At 39.9% G+C, this 14,032-nt stretch overlaps 1 protein-coding gene across 1 annotated transcript; it reads right to left on the bottom strand.

The window, feature by feature from the left end:
- Nucleotides 1-1,062: 1,062 nt before the first annotated feature.
- EPHX1 (epoxide hydrolase 1, microsomal (xenobiotic)) lies at nucleotides 1,063-12,394 on the bottom strand. Its single transcript, XM_010073231.1, has 8 exons — nucleotides 12,212-12,394; nucleotides 10,279-10,459; nucleotides 7,708-7,935; nucleotides 6,989-7,118; nucleotides 6,279-6,493; nucleotides 3,884-3,992; nucleotides 2,772-2,897; nucleotides 1,063-1,412 (listed from the first exon to the last, which is right to left on the bottom strand). Exons 1-8 carry the CDS (start codon nucleotides 12,389-12,391, stop codon nucleotides 1,187-1,189), a joined length of 1,395 nt encoding a protein of 464 aa, XP_010071533.1. The 5' UTR covers nucleotides 12,392-12,394; the 3' UTR covers nucleotides 1,063-1,186.
- Between the last annotated feature and the right edge of the window lie 1,638 nt (nucleotides 12,395-14,032).

Below are 14,032 nucleotides of genomic sequence, written 5' to 3'. Positions count from 1 at the left end.
GTGTTAGTGGTGCGATGTATTTCCCTGTGCTTGCAGGGGTAGGGAAGTATATCAGAAGTGTCTGGACAACAGAACCATACTGAGATCAGTCATCTGGATACAGTTTAAGAGCATTTGAAGCTCAACTGCACACACTAGGGACTGTTGCTGGCAAAAACATAGAGCCCTTCAACTCCAATTGTCTTTGAGCAGTTTGCCTTCAATCTGACCTTTGTAACAGACACAGAACAGAACTGACAGGTTCTGCAATGACACTTCTCTTTGCTATCACCAAGCAAAATCACAGTTATTAAAAAAAAAAAGACAGACATGAGTATTATTCAAAATTTAATGCAAGTTTATTTTAATTTTGAATTAACCAAATTTTTCTTCTTTAGTAAGAGGCATTTACAATACCCTGCAGAAGCAGTGCAAAGCCACAGTGTCTTGAGCCTATCCAGGGCTACGATCTTAGTTAAGCGTACAAATTCAGTGCAGAGGGAGCTTGGGCTATAATTAATTACTCCTACCCAACCCCTCCTTCTGGTCCAAGCTACAGGCACCTGTATGTTTTCGCTACTCAGGCTGATGCTCCAGCTGCACCTCACATGTTGCTGTCCCCAGGAGCCTGGTGCAGGAAAGCTGAGCTTCCTCACAGTCAGGGAGCTAGTTACCAGCCCAGGCTGGAAGAGAAAGGCAGCCAGCAGTAGCCGGCTGGCTAGTGTAAAGGTACTGTATCATTGATGCTGACTAACCGATACACTTGTGCAAGTTAGGTCTTGCTAGGCTGCTCCCCATTCTTTATGTGAGGAACATCACACCTATACCAACTCAAGTTTTACTGCTGATGTGGAAAAAAAGCCTTTCATACCAAACTGTTATTAGTTGTAAGGTCTCTTTCTCAATTTCAAAGCAAGAGTCAGGAATATTGCAGAACAGATTTTATAAGTCTGGGCTTGGGGAAAAGATAACCAAGTAATCCTCATGCTACTTTCTTAGCCTAGCTGCAGAAAAAAAAAAACAAACCAACAACTCAAAATCAGCAGGTCCCCACGGCAGTATCTCATGGAGAACTACTGCATTTTTCTTGCTGTCCTCTCTCACAGCTGGTCAAGAATAAGATCTAATTATATGGATTACAGTAGACTTAGTAAAGCCTGTACATGTGCTAAGCTATAAGTAATTACCCTGCTGTTTATTAGAGGAGTTATTCTCCTTTCCTTCTCCAAAGTTGTTCTTTTTCTACTTTCCCAACAAATTGCAGAATATCTTCAGCAAGAAGTTCAGGTTCCTCCAAAGCTGCAAAGTGGCCACCTCGAGGCATGAAATGGAAGGAAACTATGTTGGTATATTTCTTCTGGGCCCAAGCCTGGGGTGTGTGTATGATTTCATTAGGGTAAGAGGCAATGCCAGTAGGTACTTGTACTGTGAGCCTGAGAGAGAAGAGAGAATAACTTTAATCTTTCAAACACTCAACTACGCAAGAAATGGAAAGTCCCAAGGAAATGTTTTTCTTAAACTGTTGGGCACATTTGTTACGCAATTTCAATTAAACTTCCAGATCCTAAATTTGAAGGCTAAACAACACTTCCATTCTGGCAAAAAAAAGAAAAAAATGTTGCATATGTTGATTTTAAGGCAAGGGCTCAAGAGTCATGTATTGAGGAGAAAGCACACAATGTGACAAGGGCTGGAGAGAGATTTACAGGGAAGATTACAACTAGAACATGTTAAGCCTGGCAGGAGAACTAGAGGGTAGGCAAGGGAAGAATTATCTTGAACTGTTGCAAAGGTGGAAGAAAAAGGAGGAATAACAGACAGTAAATCTAGACTAGTTCAGAAGAAACATTTCTGAATGTGAGACTATCCTGTAAAGTAGCTCTTGCTTTTAACTGGCATGAATGCACTCTACAGAACATTTTGCACATTCGTGTAGAGAAGCAACTGGATTTGAGGGGAAAAGTATCTTAGAAAGTGGAATAATACACACTTGTTATAAATAGAGCAACATTTTCTAGGTTTAAATATCCCACATAAACTGCATTGTCAGAAGTGACAGACTTCAAAATCCTTCCTCTAGGCCCATAGCTCATATAGCTCACCTCCTGTAGGCAGAACCAGAGCAGGATACTGTCCACAGTGTAGCCACAACAGCTTTAAGAACTGAGTCAGCTTCCTGGAAGCATAATTTCACAGCTAAATAAATACCACAGCAGTGAGCTGTGATTGCAAATACCTCAGGGCAGGTTTAAGCCTTCACTAATACTCAAGCTGATACAAGTATATGAAACCAGGCTGCTGTCTCAAGTGTCTGTGCAGCAGGAACATCAGTCTCACTGACTTTCAAATGATGCAGTCTGTCAATATACTGAAGTTGCTTCCAAAGGTAGGACTTGAATCTTTTGCAGAAATAGGCAAACTGTCTCCAGAAAAGGACTAGAACTGCAAACCAAGTAAACTGTAAACAAAACTGCATGACTCAGTCGCAGGCTAATTCAGTAACTGAAGAAAAATCTGGAAGTCCTTGGACATGCTTTTCTCTAGCTGGACACCCCATGAATGGGAGGTCTTCAAGCAGTGCCTCCAGTCAGACCTCCTTACTGGTGTGTTTTCCAAGCACAACACAGTACATCAACTAACGGACCTGTCCTGCACAGGAACACTGTGATACAGCACTGCTTTCCTCAGTATTCAGAAACTTGCAGCAGCTATAAGATGTAATTTTATGGTTGCAGACAGGTTGCTTAGGTTTAGGGCAAAATATTTAAAGAAAAAAAAAACAACCCACTCACCTTTCATGTTTCTGTGTGCCTATCCCCTTCTGCATATTTTCTTTGTAAAAACGCATTGAGGAGACTATACAGCCTGACACCCAGTAGATCATGATATTGGTGAGCAGATCATCCAGGTTAAACTTCCTGAATAGGTAAATCCAGAGATTGCCTAGTTAGAACTGAATACCATGTTGCATTACTTTAGCAGGGACTTGACTTTGATTTAGTTGTAAGAAAAAAAGTTACAGGAAAAAATAGTTAACTTGGTTAAGAAAAGAGCTGAAGGATGCTACTCCCCCTGTCTGTCAGTGACCAATTAAGCATGTTAAAGGCTTTCAGACACAAACTGGGAAGTGACATTTTAACTCCTACACAGAAGGCAGACTCCAACAAGCACCTTACGCTCCAGCACAGCTGCCAATATTGTCCACAGAGAGGGAGGGTAGGAGCAGAAGAGCACATGGAACAGCTTGTGCCATTTATTATTAATAATTTGAAATGCTACTGTGAGCCTTCAATAAAGCCATCATATTAACATGTGGTGTAAACAGTGCATGTTTCATATCAAATTACTAGCTGCATGCAGTGCAAGCATTCTATTCAAATCCGTTGTCACTGGACCTTTTCATAACATGCCCCTTCACTCCATTCTTGCCAGGTGCCTCAGCAATTTTCAAAGGGGACTTCGTCTCATATTTCTGCCGTACACACTAAGAATGATCCTAAACTGTAAGTAGATGAAGCAATACTGATCAATCTAAAGCAAATTCATAGAGACTTATGTCTTAGTATTAAAATGAAGGATGAGTTCTGTTTCCCAGCATCTTAATGTAGGTTAAATTTTTATTTTTCTGTCCTAAGGAGATTCCTTCACCTAAGTCAGTTTTTAATCCCCAGAAGCTGCAAAGTGTATCTCTTTCCTAGGAGATTCCTAGCTTTGAAGCGGGAAGTGACTACATCAGCTTTTGTGGCCTGTTTGCTTCTTTGCATGCTGGAGTACAGCACTGCACCATTTGTGGTCACTACGAGGATCCCTACGAGATGTGAGGCAATCAATTCAGACAAACTTCTTTAGCTATGACTCTGGGCTTAATCACCTTATCCAAAATGGCATATGAGGAAACGCTTACCTCTCTAGTCCTCCATCCTCTAAATTACGGAATTCCAGATCAGTCCATGTAGAAAACTTCTCCAAGATGTATCCAGCTAGTCCTACAGGAGAGTCATTCAAACCACAGCCTGAAAAGGAGGAACAGGAAAATTTTAACTAAAATTGTAATATCCAACTATTGAACTCAAGACTTATAAAAGCGGCTCAATATAATACAGGGTACATAACTTTACAAAGCTGTTCCAGCAGCTGTGTTCTTAAATAACATAGTAGAACAAGTTGAAGCCATTTATTGTTGAATCATAAACTGATAGTATCTGCAAACCAACAGGCTCTACATTAGCTCACACTGTATGTTTTTTGAATTGACGTAACAGTATTGGATTTCTGCTGGCTTTTTTTTTCCTTATAAACTAATAAGATTAAGCTCTGTGTGCCAAGTAGGGTTTGCTTCCATTAATCTGGAAGCTGTATGTATTAAACAGCATTACAGGGCCAAACCCCACACGCCTACACATGACCAGGAAAATTTGCACCATTATCTAACAGCAAAAACATTTTAAGGATTATTAGAAAGTCATTAAGGAAGAGCAAAGCTTTACTAAAAGGCCCATCTTCTGAATTAGCAATAGCCAACTGCCTTCATGTAGAACAAGGCTTCATATACTTTTTAGAATTTGTTTTGCTTGCATGCAACCCAACCTTCCTGAAAGATGCCTAACACTACAGCTAGCACAATTTCATCAGTAATTGCTATTTAAACATGATAGTTGAGTTTCAGTTATCAAACAACTAACATAGTAACTGAAATACCAAGTGTTTTAAAAAGTTATATTTAGCATGCTTTCCAGATCTGCAGACCTAGACAAGCAACAGCCTGTTCTCATATACTTAGTGTGAACAAAGAGGAGTACATCAGTTTACATTTAGGAAAAATTGACATCAATCCTAACAGTACTTTGAATAGAGGCACTGCCTATTTCAGTCAGTTGAAAATGAACCCGCACTCCATGCAGCTTTCCCAAAGAATAAGTATAAAATCAAATTCATGCAAGCCAGTTTGATCAAAAGCCAGTTCTGAAGCAATCAACAATATAGTGTTAGCAACCACAGTATATATCAAGAACCAGAAACAACCTCCTCGCTTAGGACAGCTTGCAAGGTAGCTCTGTACCTCCGGAAGTCTCAGGAAGGCTGTGGTAGCCTCCATGGCTGTGCTCCTTCAAGCTGCCTTACACTCCCTTTTCCAGGGTGTTTTTCTCCCTACAGGAACCTGCCATGTGCCATGGCCCTCTATTCTTTGTCCTCAGAGTTGCAGGAACGCTCCTGCTCCAGCTCCCAAAACACAAAACTTGCTGCTGGTTCCCAGTCTGTGCTGTCCCCTCTGACAGACAACACATTACTGGTAGGGACAAGGACCAGCCAGAACACCACAGCAGAAGGAGCAGGGCTAGGCATCTTCCAGCTACCAGCTTCCCCATCTTTTCTTGAAGCACAAAAGAAATACAGACTAGTAATTTTTAGAAACCAAAACTCAAAGGAAACAAAATTATTTAAAATCCATAAAATTATCATTTTGCCTACCCATTTTAAGAATATACCTGCTTCTGTAGGTAAGCTTATGGAAAACCATTAAGAAATAGTTTCCTTAGCTGTGTTTTTAATAAAGTTCACGAGTTAATTGCTGCTGTACTAAACTAAAATATATTCAGTATTCTTGACTCAGTTGTCCAATTCAGTTGCAAAAGATGTTTTTAAAATAGAAACACTTCATACTCAGATACTTAAAGCAGTTAAGCAATCTGAGTGACTAGTTAATCTAGAAAGAACATTCATAGGTACACTTCTTTTTCTTCCTTGAAACTCTGCAAGTGATTCAGAGCAATGAGTGAAAACGAAATTTGATTTTACTTTTCAGATATTACTCATCCCTATAAATAAGCTACATTGTGTGCTGAGACAGCTAAAAGCTTCTTGTAGTTTACATTATTTGAATGTGATCCATTCTCTGTGAAGAAACTACCTTCTGCTCTCAGTGTAGCTGTATTGGAAATAGAATTACAGGCCCCAGTGAAACCAGAAGTGGAAAAGTATTAAATAAACTATTTAATTTATGAAAACTGAAAATTAGGTCAGTGGCACTTATAGCATGCTCCATTTTGATGTGCAGATATACTGCTTCTGCAGGCAGAAGAGAGTGTAATGCTATATACCCGAATGTAACCTTTTCTGACTTGGATACAGAGAAGGAGCCCACCTTTTAAAACCTTTAACTTTCCTACTTCAGTTTCACTAAAAAAACCCCTGATTCTCTGCATATTTCAAGCAGTACATTTTGTTTCTATGAAGGTACAACTAAAATGAACAGACTAAGTATTTTGAGCTCAAAAGGATTTTTTGTTTGTTTGTTTTACCAACAGTATCAGGCTTTGTAGCCTGTATGTGAGCGTAGCCAGACTCCAACAAGATCCTGTAGAGCCCTTTTTTCAAGAAGGGAAACATCCGCCTAACATCTTCATCCTGGAAACCGAAGAGCCCTGGAAGATAGCGGCCCAGCAGAATGGAGAGCAGGTGAGTGAATCCCATGTTCGTAACTGAGGCTAGATTTAAATGAAGACCTTTCACATGGCTAAAAATAAAACAGAAAAAGCCCCGACAAATTAACAAAAATAAAATGTGATTCAAATTTGTTATATTTAAAATGTTATGAACAAAAATAGACACACTTAAATTCTAACCTGTGAATTACATCATGACCTTAGTCGTACATTGTAGTGTGGCTTTTTACACAAAAATGACAAGCCAGAGAGGCAACTGTCAGCAATCAGCACATGCTCCAGGGCTGTAAGCCACAAACCCTCATTTTGTTACAAATACTTATGCCACTCGAGACCCCAGTGAGGCCATTACAAAACTACTGCCCAACTGTTTGAAAGAACAGGTATATATAAACTAAGGTATGTAACTTTGGATCACTGCTTAACACGGAGCACTCAAGAGAGAAACCACGTAGTGCTCATATGAGGACTTGGACAGAAACTCTCAAGTGCACAAGAAATAACTATAAAAAGAAGAAACAGCTTTGCATGCCAATCATGCAGGACTGTACCAAAGGGGTACTCACTTGGGAGCTATCTGGGCCAGATTGGTACAGATGAGATAGCCCCAGTCACCACCTTGTGCATAGAACTCGTTGAATCCCAGTCTGAGCATCAATTCATAAAAAATAGAAGCGGCACTTACAGAATTAAAGTCTGCATGAAAAAAAAAAAAAATAACACTGTTGCATTAATTCCAGCTACACTTCTGACTGCAGCATTTATTCTCCCCATAAAGGCAACATGCCAGTTCCTAAAAAGCTACAAATCCATTTTTCCTTGCCTGTCTGACAGACTATATGGAAGCCGTTGTCATATCATCCAGGCCAGGTCTAGAGAGCAAGCAGAAATTGAATTAATTTATTTGTTTGAACTGTTCCTTCTCACCTACCTGTACAATGTTGTTGAGTATGGATTCAAAACACCCAAAAGGAACAGTAACAAATTAAGTTTACTCTTCCTGCTCACCTACACACAATTCATTGACTCAATTACAATTCACGAGTTGGTCACTTCATAACTTTGTGTAGTCCTTTGTAAATTATCTATACATTGCTCCTGAAACTAATTAATGGTGTCACCTGAAGTCACACTCTTATCTCCCTCTTCCCCCATGACACACAGGATCTTGGTTTCTACACTGGGAAAACAAAGAGCCAGGAGTTAACTGTTCTGCTTACAGGGAATATCTCCCTGGGAGACTAGGCTTGTGTTTGTTAGTTCAGTTTCTTCTCATACATCATACCTTTTTTGTGGGGTGCTTCTGAGAAACCGTAACCAGGGATAGATGGACAAATTACTTCAAAAATGTGTTCATCACAGAGGCCATGGCTTGCAGGATCCGTCAGGAGAGGGATAATTTTGTAAAACTCATAAAATGAGCCAGGCCAACCATGAACCATTAATAATGGCTTTGCAGACTGGCCTTCAGGCAAATGAGGAGGCTTTACATGAACAAAATGGATATTGATGCCTGTAAAAATAAAATAATTAATTAACATGCCCAAATTTACCATGACACTGAAACTAATCACAGAACAGATAACAGATAAATCTTTTCTGAAGTCCTTTTTTGGTGAGCATGCAAACACACTGCATTTCTCTGAATCCATTTATCCAGGCACCATAAAGCACTTTATAATGGGCAATTAAGCATCACAGCAGCCAAATGAGGTCGGCATATTTCAGTTTTAAAATGAATTGGCAAATTAAGACATGGAAGTGAAGCAATCTACTAACAGTAACACAGTGACTCACACAGCTTAAAGGCAGAAAAGATGATTATATCATTTAGTCCAAGTGCCCTCAAATTTTACCCAACTGTCCCTGTATGGCACCAAATAGGCTTCAGCCAACCACAGATTTTTCTTCCTGAAAGGCATGCAATTGCAACTTGAAGGCATCAAGAGATAGGGAATCCATCATAACTAGCAGCTGTTTGTTTGGGGACAGTAATCACTTCTCTTGTTTTGGGCATGCCTTACTTTCCATTTGAACATGTTTAGCTTCTGTCTCCAGCCGTTGATCCTAATGTTACAGCAAAAGGAATTTAAAAAGCTTTCAGTAAGTATTCTGTCTGCGGAGGCCTCCTGTAATCAACTCACACATCTTAACTCCTGATAAAATGATCAGGCTGAATCAAGAATTTGAAAAAAGGCCTTGATAAAAGAGACTTAAAGTCTTCAATTTTGTAGTTCTTTTCCACCTTTTGTCCAAAGTTTTCAGTATTTCTTTAAGTGAGTAAACCAAAAGAGGAAACTATGTTCTAGTACCTGTCTCCCCGTTAAGTAAAAATTGCAGTCTTATTTCCTTTGTGATCCTTACAATATGTAAGCAGTATGCTTCACACAGCGTTGCACTAGTTGCTTCAGGTGAACTGCTTTTCCTCAAACCTATTCAGGGCTTTGCTTTCCAGGAAACAATAATTTGCTCTTAGTAGAGCCCAAATGCCTCATTTCTTCATGTATTTAAGCACATTTTACTCTCATCAACTCCAGCTCACCAGCAATGCCATTCTTTTTCACTGACTGAGATTTCCCTGTCCTTGGCAATTCTGCATATTTCTGTCATCACTTGAAAGTTTTTCAGAGAATACAGAAACTACGAATCTGATATACGGCATGTTTGATATTGTCTTTTCATGGCTCATCTCTGTAATCATTCATAACGTTGAAATTTCTCTTCCTATTGCTATACATAGTGCATTGTCCTTAGCTTCTTTTCCCTTTCTTGTCTTGGATGATATATCTTTATTTACTAAGGGAAGACTTTTTGCTTTTATCTTTTTCAGCACTAACCATGTCATATACATTTAAATAAAATCTTTATGTTCTAACCACTTTGCAACAACCATTTACTGTCCCAAATAAATTTTAAATACTATGGTGAACTGTCCCACTTGAAATCATGTACAGTCATGGGTGCAAGTAAAAACATAATAGCATATAATCTCAAGCTTGATTTTTGCCATATCTTTATGTTCTAACCACTTTGCAACAACCATTTACTGTCCCAAATAAATTTTAAATACTATGGTGAACTGTCCCACTTGAAATCATGTACAGTCATGGGTGCAAGTAAAAACATAATAGCATAATCTCAAGCTTGAATTTTGCCATCACGTGAGACAGTTGCCTGCTGTGCTCTAAATCTACAACTGTACCCCAAAATGACCCAAGCACAACCCTAAAATGTCCAGTTTGGCCAAGCTCCAGCAGGCCTTAGCTGAATGGCCTCTTTCAAAAGGTGTCTGTGCTTTGAATGAAAAGAGAAACCTTTCACTCACACCTGGCAGCACATCAGCCCCAAGGGAAAGGCATTCTGTGTTTCTAGGCCTGTGAATGCTAGAAATGGTGCAGCAGAGCACATCTGCCCTGCCAAGCAGGGACAACCTGAGCAGCGAGCATGCCCAGCTCAGGAGGGCTGTCAGGCTGATGGCATCGCCATGACAGCAGCAGCTGGGGAACTGCATGGAGCAAGAGGAGGCATCTGGGTATTTCTGCTTGACTGCATGCAAGTCAGGGACCATGTGTACATCTTAAGATCCAGATCTGTTTCCACATGCCTGTGCTTGGCATGCCAGCTGACAACCCATCCATGCACAAGAGAATTCCATTTGTCATTCCTTGTCCTAAAGGCTTCAGTTACGATGAAGGAGTTTCTCACTGCTTCAGCAGCTGTGCCAATGATCCACACTACGGCAGCCAGGCAGGGAAAGCCCATGCAACATAACCATAGCATTCTTACAACTGAGATCCCTTGTAGACAAGATTATGTATTACTGTTTGTTTACTTTTTAAAGGAAAAAGCCACATACCTTGAATCTTCGTTTTGAATTGTGGGTACTTGTTGAGGACTTCAACTTGTTTCTTCCAATTGAACTGGTTTTTCCAGTAGGAGACAACCTTCCTGAGGTACACTGAGTTAGTCCCATAATGGAAGCTACAGTTCTCCAGTGGCTCAGTAAATCGAGCCTGGTCAAGTCTCCTAAATAAGTCCTGTAAGGAAAAAAAGAGACACTGCAAGCACTTCTGTCTGCCATCTTGTGCCTTACTGTGCATGATTTCTGGTTATTCCCAAGTGAAATAAAACATCTCTCATGACACCTGTGCATTTTGCTGATGTTCCATCAGCTGTTCCAATTCTTTTTCTCCTCCAGATGGCCTCCTTCCTCTTCCACTTACAGCCATTCTTAACACCCTGTCTTTGTTTTTCGGGGCTGGCTAACCTATTTGCCAGACTGATAACCACAGAGGACAATACACTCTTCTGACAGCACTGTGGCTTCACAGTTTTTGTTGCCTTTCCATGGTACTTTTTTCCCCAGGTTACCTGCGAGCGCAGCCTCACAATCAATGCATGGATCTGGCCCAAACCTTTTGCTCTCCTTCCCAAACCAAGGGGCTGGGTGTCTTCACTGGGAAACGCTCTGAAGGATTTCACATGGCCACAAAGTTGGTGAAACTAGGCTGGAGTAAAAGTTTCCCAACCTAGAATATTGGGAAAGTGACCTTCCTACTGCACTTGAAGGTTACAGGGGATGCTGATGATACTACAAAATATGTCCAAAAATCACTCAGCAGGGAAGGACAGCCAAGAGCCCCCTCCTACTGCAAACCGGACCACAGAATGGAAGACAGGCTAGAAATCTAATCCTGCTCAAACCTCTTGGGGGTTTAAACCTGAACAGCATTTTCCAGTACAGCGATAGAGGTAACTCTCATTCTAACCGAGATGAGGTTGGTGTATGCACTGGCTGATGCCTCACACTGAACAGGCAGTCTCAGTCTAGGCAAGATGTTAGTATGTACGCTCACTGGTTTTGGCATTTAACACAGGTACAGAAAGCATGGATTTTTAAATTAAGTTTTTAACATGACTTTACATCCATGCTTTTTGTCCATGCTCAACAACTTTTAAAAAATGTTTTAAAGTTATGCTAGCATGCATTACTAACTCCTAGTTTCTGTAAAAATTTATTTAGAAACAAGAGTTTTCTACTGATGGATTATGTTGCAATAGCTGCCATAATACACAATTGTGGGTTTCAAAAACATCTGTAAATTAGAAATTATCTAGCTTTGTGTCTGCAGTGTAAGAGGAAAACAAAAAACCGGGCCCTACTGAGAAAATAGGAATCCAATCCCACGAGTACTGTTTGAACCACTATGCCGCACAAATCTATTAAATTGTGCAATCCCTGACTTAAACACACACAATCAAAATCTTACCATCTAACAAATTCTGCAACATATGTGTTTACTCTAATTACCACTGTGGTATTAGTGTTGACCAAAGTAGATCGTTAATTACAGAAGAATCAGCATTCAACACAGCTGCAAATATAAAGTAGTCAAGCAAATGAGATATTCATAATTGCTTTTGAAAGGAAAAAGACATTGTTCTTATGCTGGCCTACACAATCAAAACTGAGGAAGGTGCACAAACAGGAACGCGGAGTTGAGTAATCTGTAATACAATTTTTATGTTTCTTAGGCTTTACAGAGTAGGTTTATTTACTAGCAATCTTGCAACAGCCAGCTGAGAACAAAATTGTATAGCAGGATATGAAATCTGCCTTTCCATACCTATCCTCTGAAGTACTGAAAAATGCCTTCCCCCAAGTGCTTGACATCATTGCTCATTCTCATAAATGTAACTATTGGTTCAATTTAGAAATTACTTCCAAACAAGTTCTGCATTTATTTAGCCACTTTGTACTTCTCTCTCCCCAGCAGAGATTTGCTTACGCTCAGCTCTTCCTCTGTAGTTTCCACCTTAAATGGCCAAATAGTTGTATCTTCTTCAGCATCAGGCTTTTGTCCCTTGCCCCACCATCCCTCTTTGAAGGGTAAAGTCTCTTCTTTCTTCTTGGAAAGTAAGAAGTAAATTATGACTGTCCCCAGAACCAGGAATACTTCAAGCAGCATAATGCCTGCAAGAGAACAGAACTCTGGTAAGCCCAATCAGATAGTTCAGAGAATGTGACTTACATTATTAAAAATATAGATGTTTACTCGCTTAAGAAAAGATTCAACCTACATGATGTTCTGTCACTCACAGGACACCAACACTTCTGTAAAATTTCAGAAATCACTTAATTCCTCCCTATTTGAGTTGTGTAAGTGTTTTACAGAAAAGACATTTAGTAAAAACAGAGCAAGACAAGAGATCCCATGGCTTGCTAGTTCAGTAGTCCTCTGATTAAACACAACACTGGCTTCCTCAGTGGCTGCTGATTGCTGCTCAACTTCAACACTAAAGGAGGTGACTATGGATATAATTCAAGTTTAATGCTTTCTCTTCCTCTGAAGCTCTAGGTTTCCCACAAATTCCAAAGCAGAGCACCTCTTCAGTAAGGTTCATATATCTATTGTCATAGATTTGGAAGGAGAAAAACCCAAGACATATATAGAGAATAAAAAGTGAAGAGCATCAAGGCAGCCACCTTGTAGCTCCCAGTCAGTCTGGGGGAGTGGGGCAGGGATACATTTACATAACCCTTGAGCATCAATGCAAAAGGTAGAAGGCCCTTCCCTTTCTTTCTCCCTCTGAACTGTTTTAAAGAAAAAACAGAAGACCACATGCATGCTCTCCTGGTTCTAAAACACCGTTCCCCAAATGGTAAAATGCAGTCAAAGTCAAGAACAACCTGATTTCACAGCATATCTGCATAACCCAACTGGAGGGCTGTTGTGCTTTAGTCAAACTGAACACCTTAAAAAAAAATTGGAATACATTTGAACTGTTTCATGCTCAAAGTAGAAAAAATAGTTACTGAGATTCTTTAATGTTTTCAAGCATCCCTTTAAGCATGAGAAATGTTTTTAAGGTGGTTTGAGGAACAGCACTGTCATCATTCTAATGCATAGTTTTAAAGAATGGCATGTTTCAAATGACATTTGCTGGGGACTTGGTAAGACATGAAGTGTTTCAAAACTTCTGTAGGGCAAACATTGTTTACGACACCAAACAGTCTTCATTCTCTCCAGAGCTGGAAGGTTTTCCTGGTTTTGCTGCTGCAGAGTAATCTGATGCTCTGAAATAGCTCAGAGAGTCAACAGAATGGACCAATTTAATTTCTTAATCAAAACAGGAATTGTAACACAAGTTAATGGGAGTTCACATGATTATAACAGGAGTAAAATTGACCTGTCTTGAAGTGCCTTTATGTGACAGGACACATTTTAGTCAACCTCTTGAGTTTAATTTTCTAATGGCTAACAATAAATAAAACTGCCAAAATAAGCGCCCACTGAAACATTTGTAGAAAAGTCAAGCACTATGCAGATAGGACAGCAAGCTTCAAAAATAGATTGCTTACATATGCAAGTGCTACAGCCTTGAAAAGTGACCTGAAGTTCCTTAATTCTCAGAGACTGGAGAAATGGAAATGATAGGCACTGAAAGAACTTGATCAGTTTATTCGTTTCACTTGTCCTTCCGTAATTTCTGTTGTTTGAGGAGGTGCTAGTTCTTCTTCACCGTGTTCTCTGGAGCACAAGACAACAATCTTTTCCCACCTCCAGCTACTTAGGCCATAACTTACCTCAAAATTAAAAAGTTTGTCC

The sequence above is a fragment of the Pterocles gutturalis genome, unplaced genomic scaffold (assembly GCF_000699245.1).
Source record: "Pterocles gutturalis isolate BGI_N339 unplaced genomic scaffold, ASM69924v1 scaffold8632, whole genome shotgun sequence".
Lineage (NCBI taxonomy): Eukaryota > Metazoa > Chordata > Aves > Pterocliformes > Pteroclidae > Pterocles > Pterocles gutturalis.
The sequence above is the reverse complement of the archived record's forward strand: the minus strand, read 5'-3'. Positions and strand labels throughout refer to the sequence as shown.

Coding starts and splice junctions, on each gene's coding strand:
- EPHX1 (XM_010073231.1), bottom strand. CDS start 12,391: ATGCTGCTTGAAGTATTCCTGGTTCTGGGGACAGTCATAATTTACTTC. Junction 10,460..12,211: donor CTACAGAGGAAGAGCTGAGC/GTAAGCAAATCT, acceptor TTTTCCTTACAG/GACTTATTTAGGAGACTTGA. Junction 7,936..10,278: donor ATTCAAAACGAAGATTCAAG/GTATGTGGCTTT, acceptor TTATTTTTACAG/GCATCAATATCCATTTTGTT.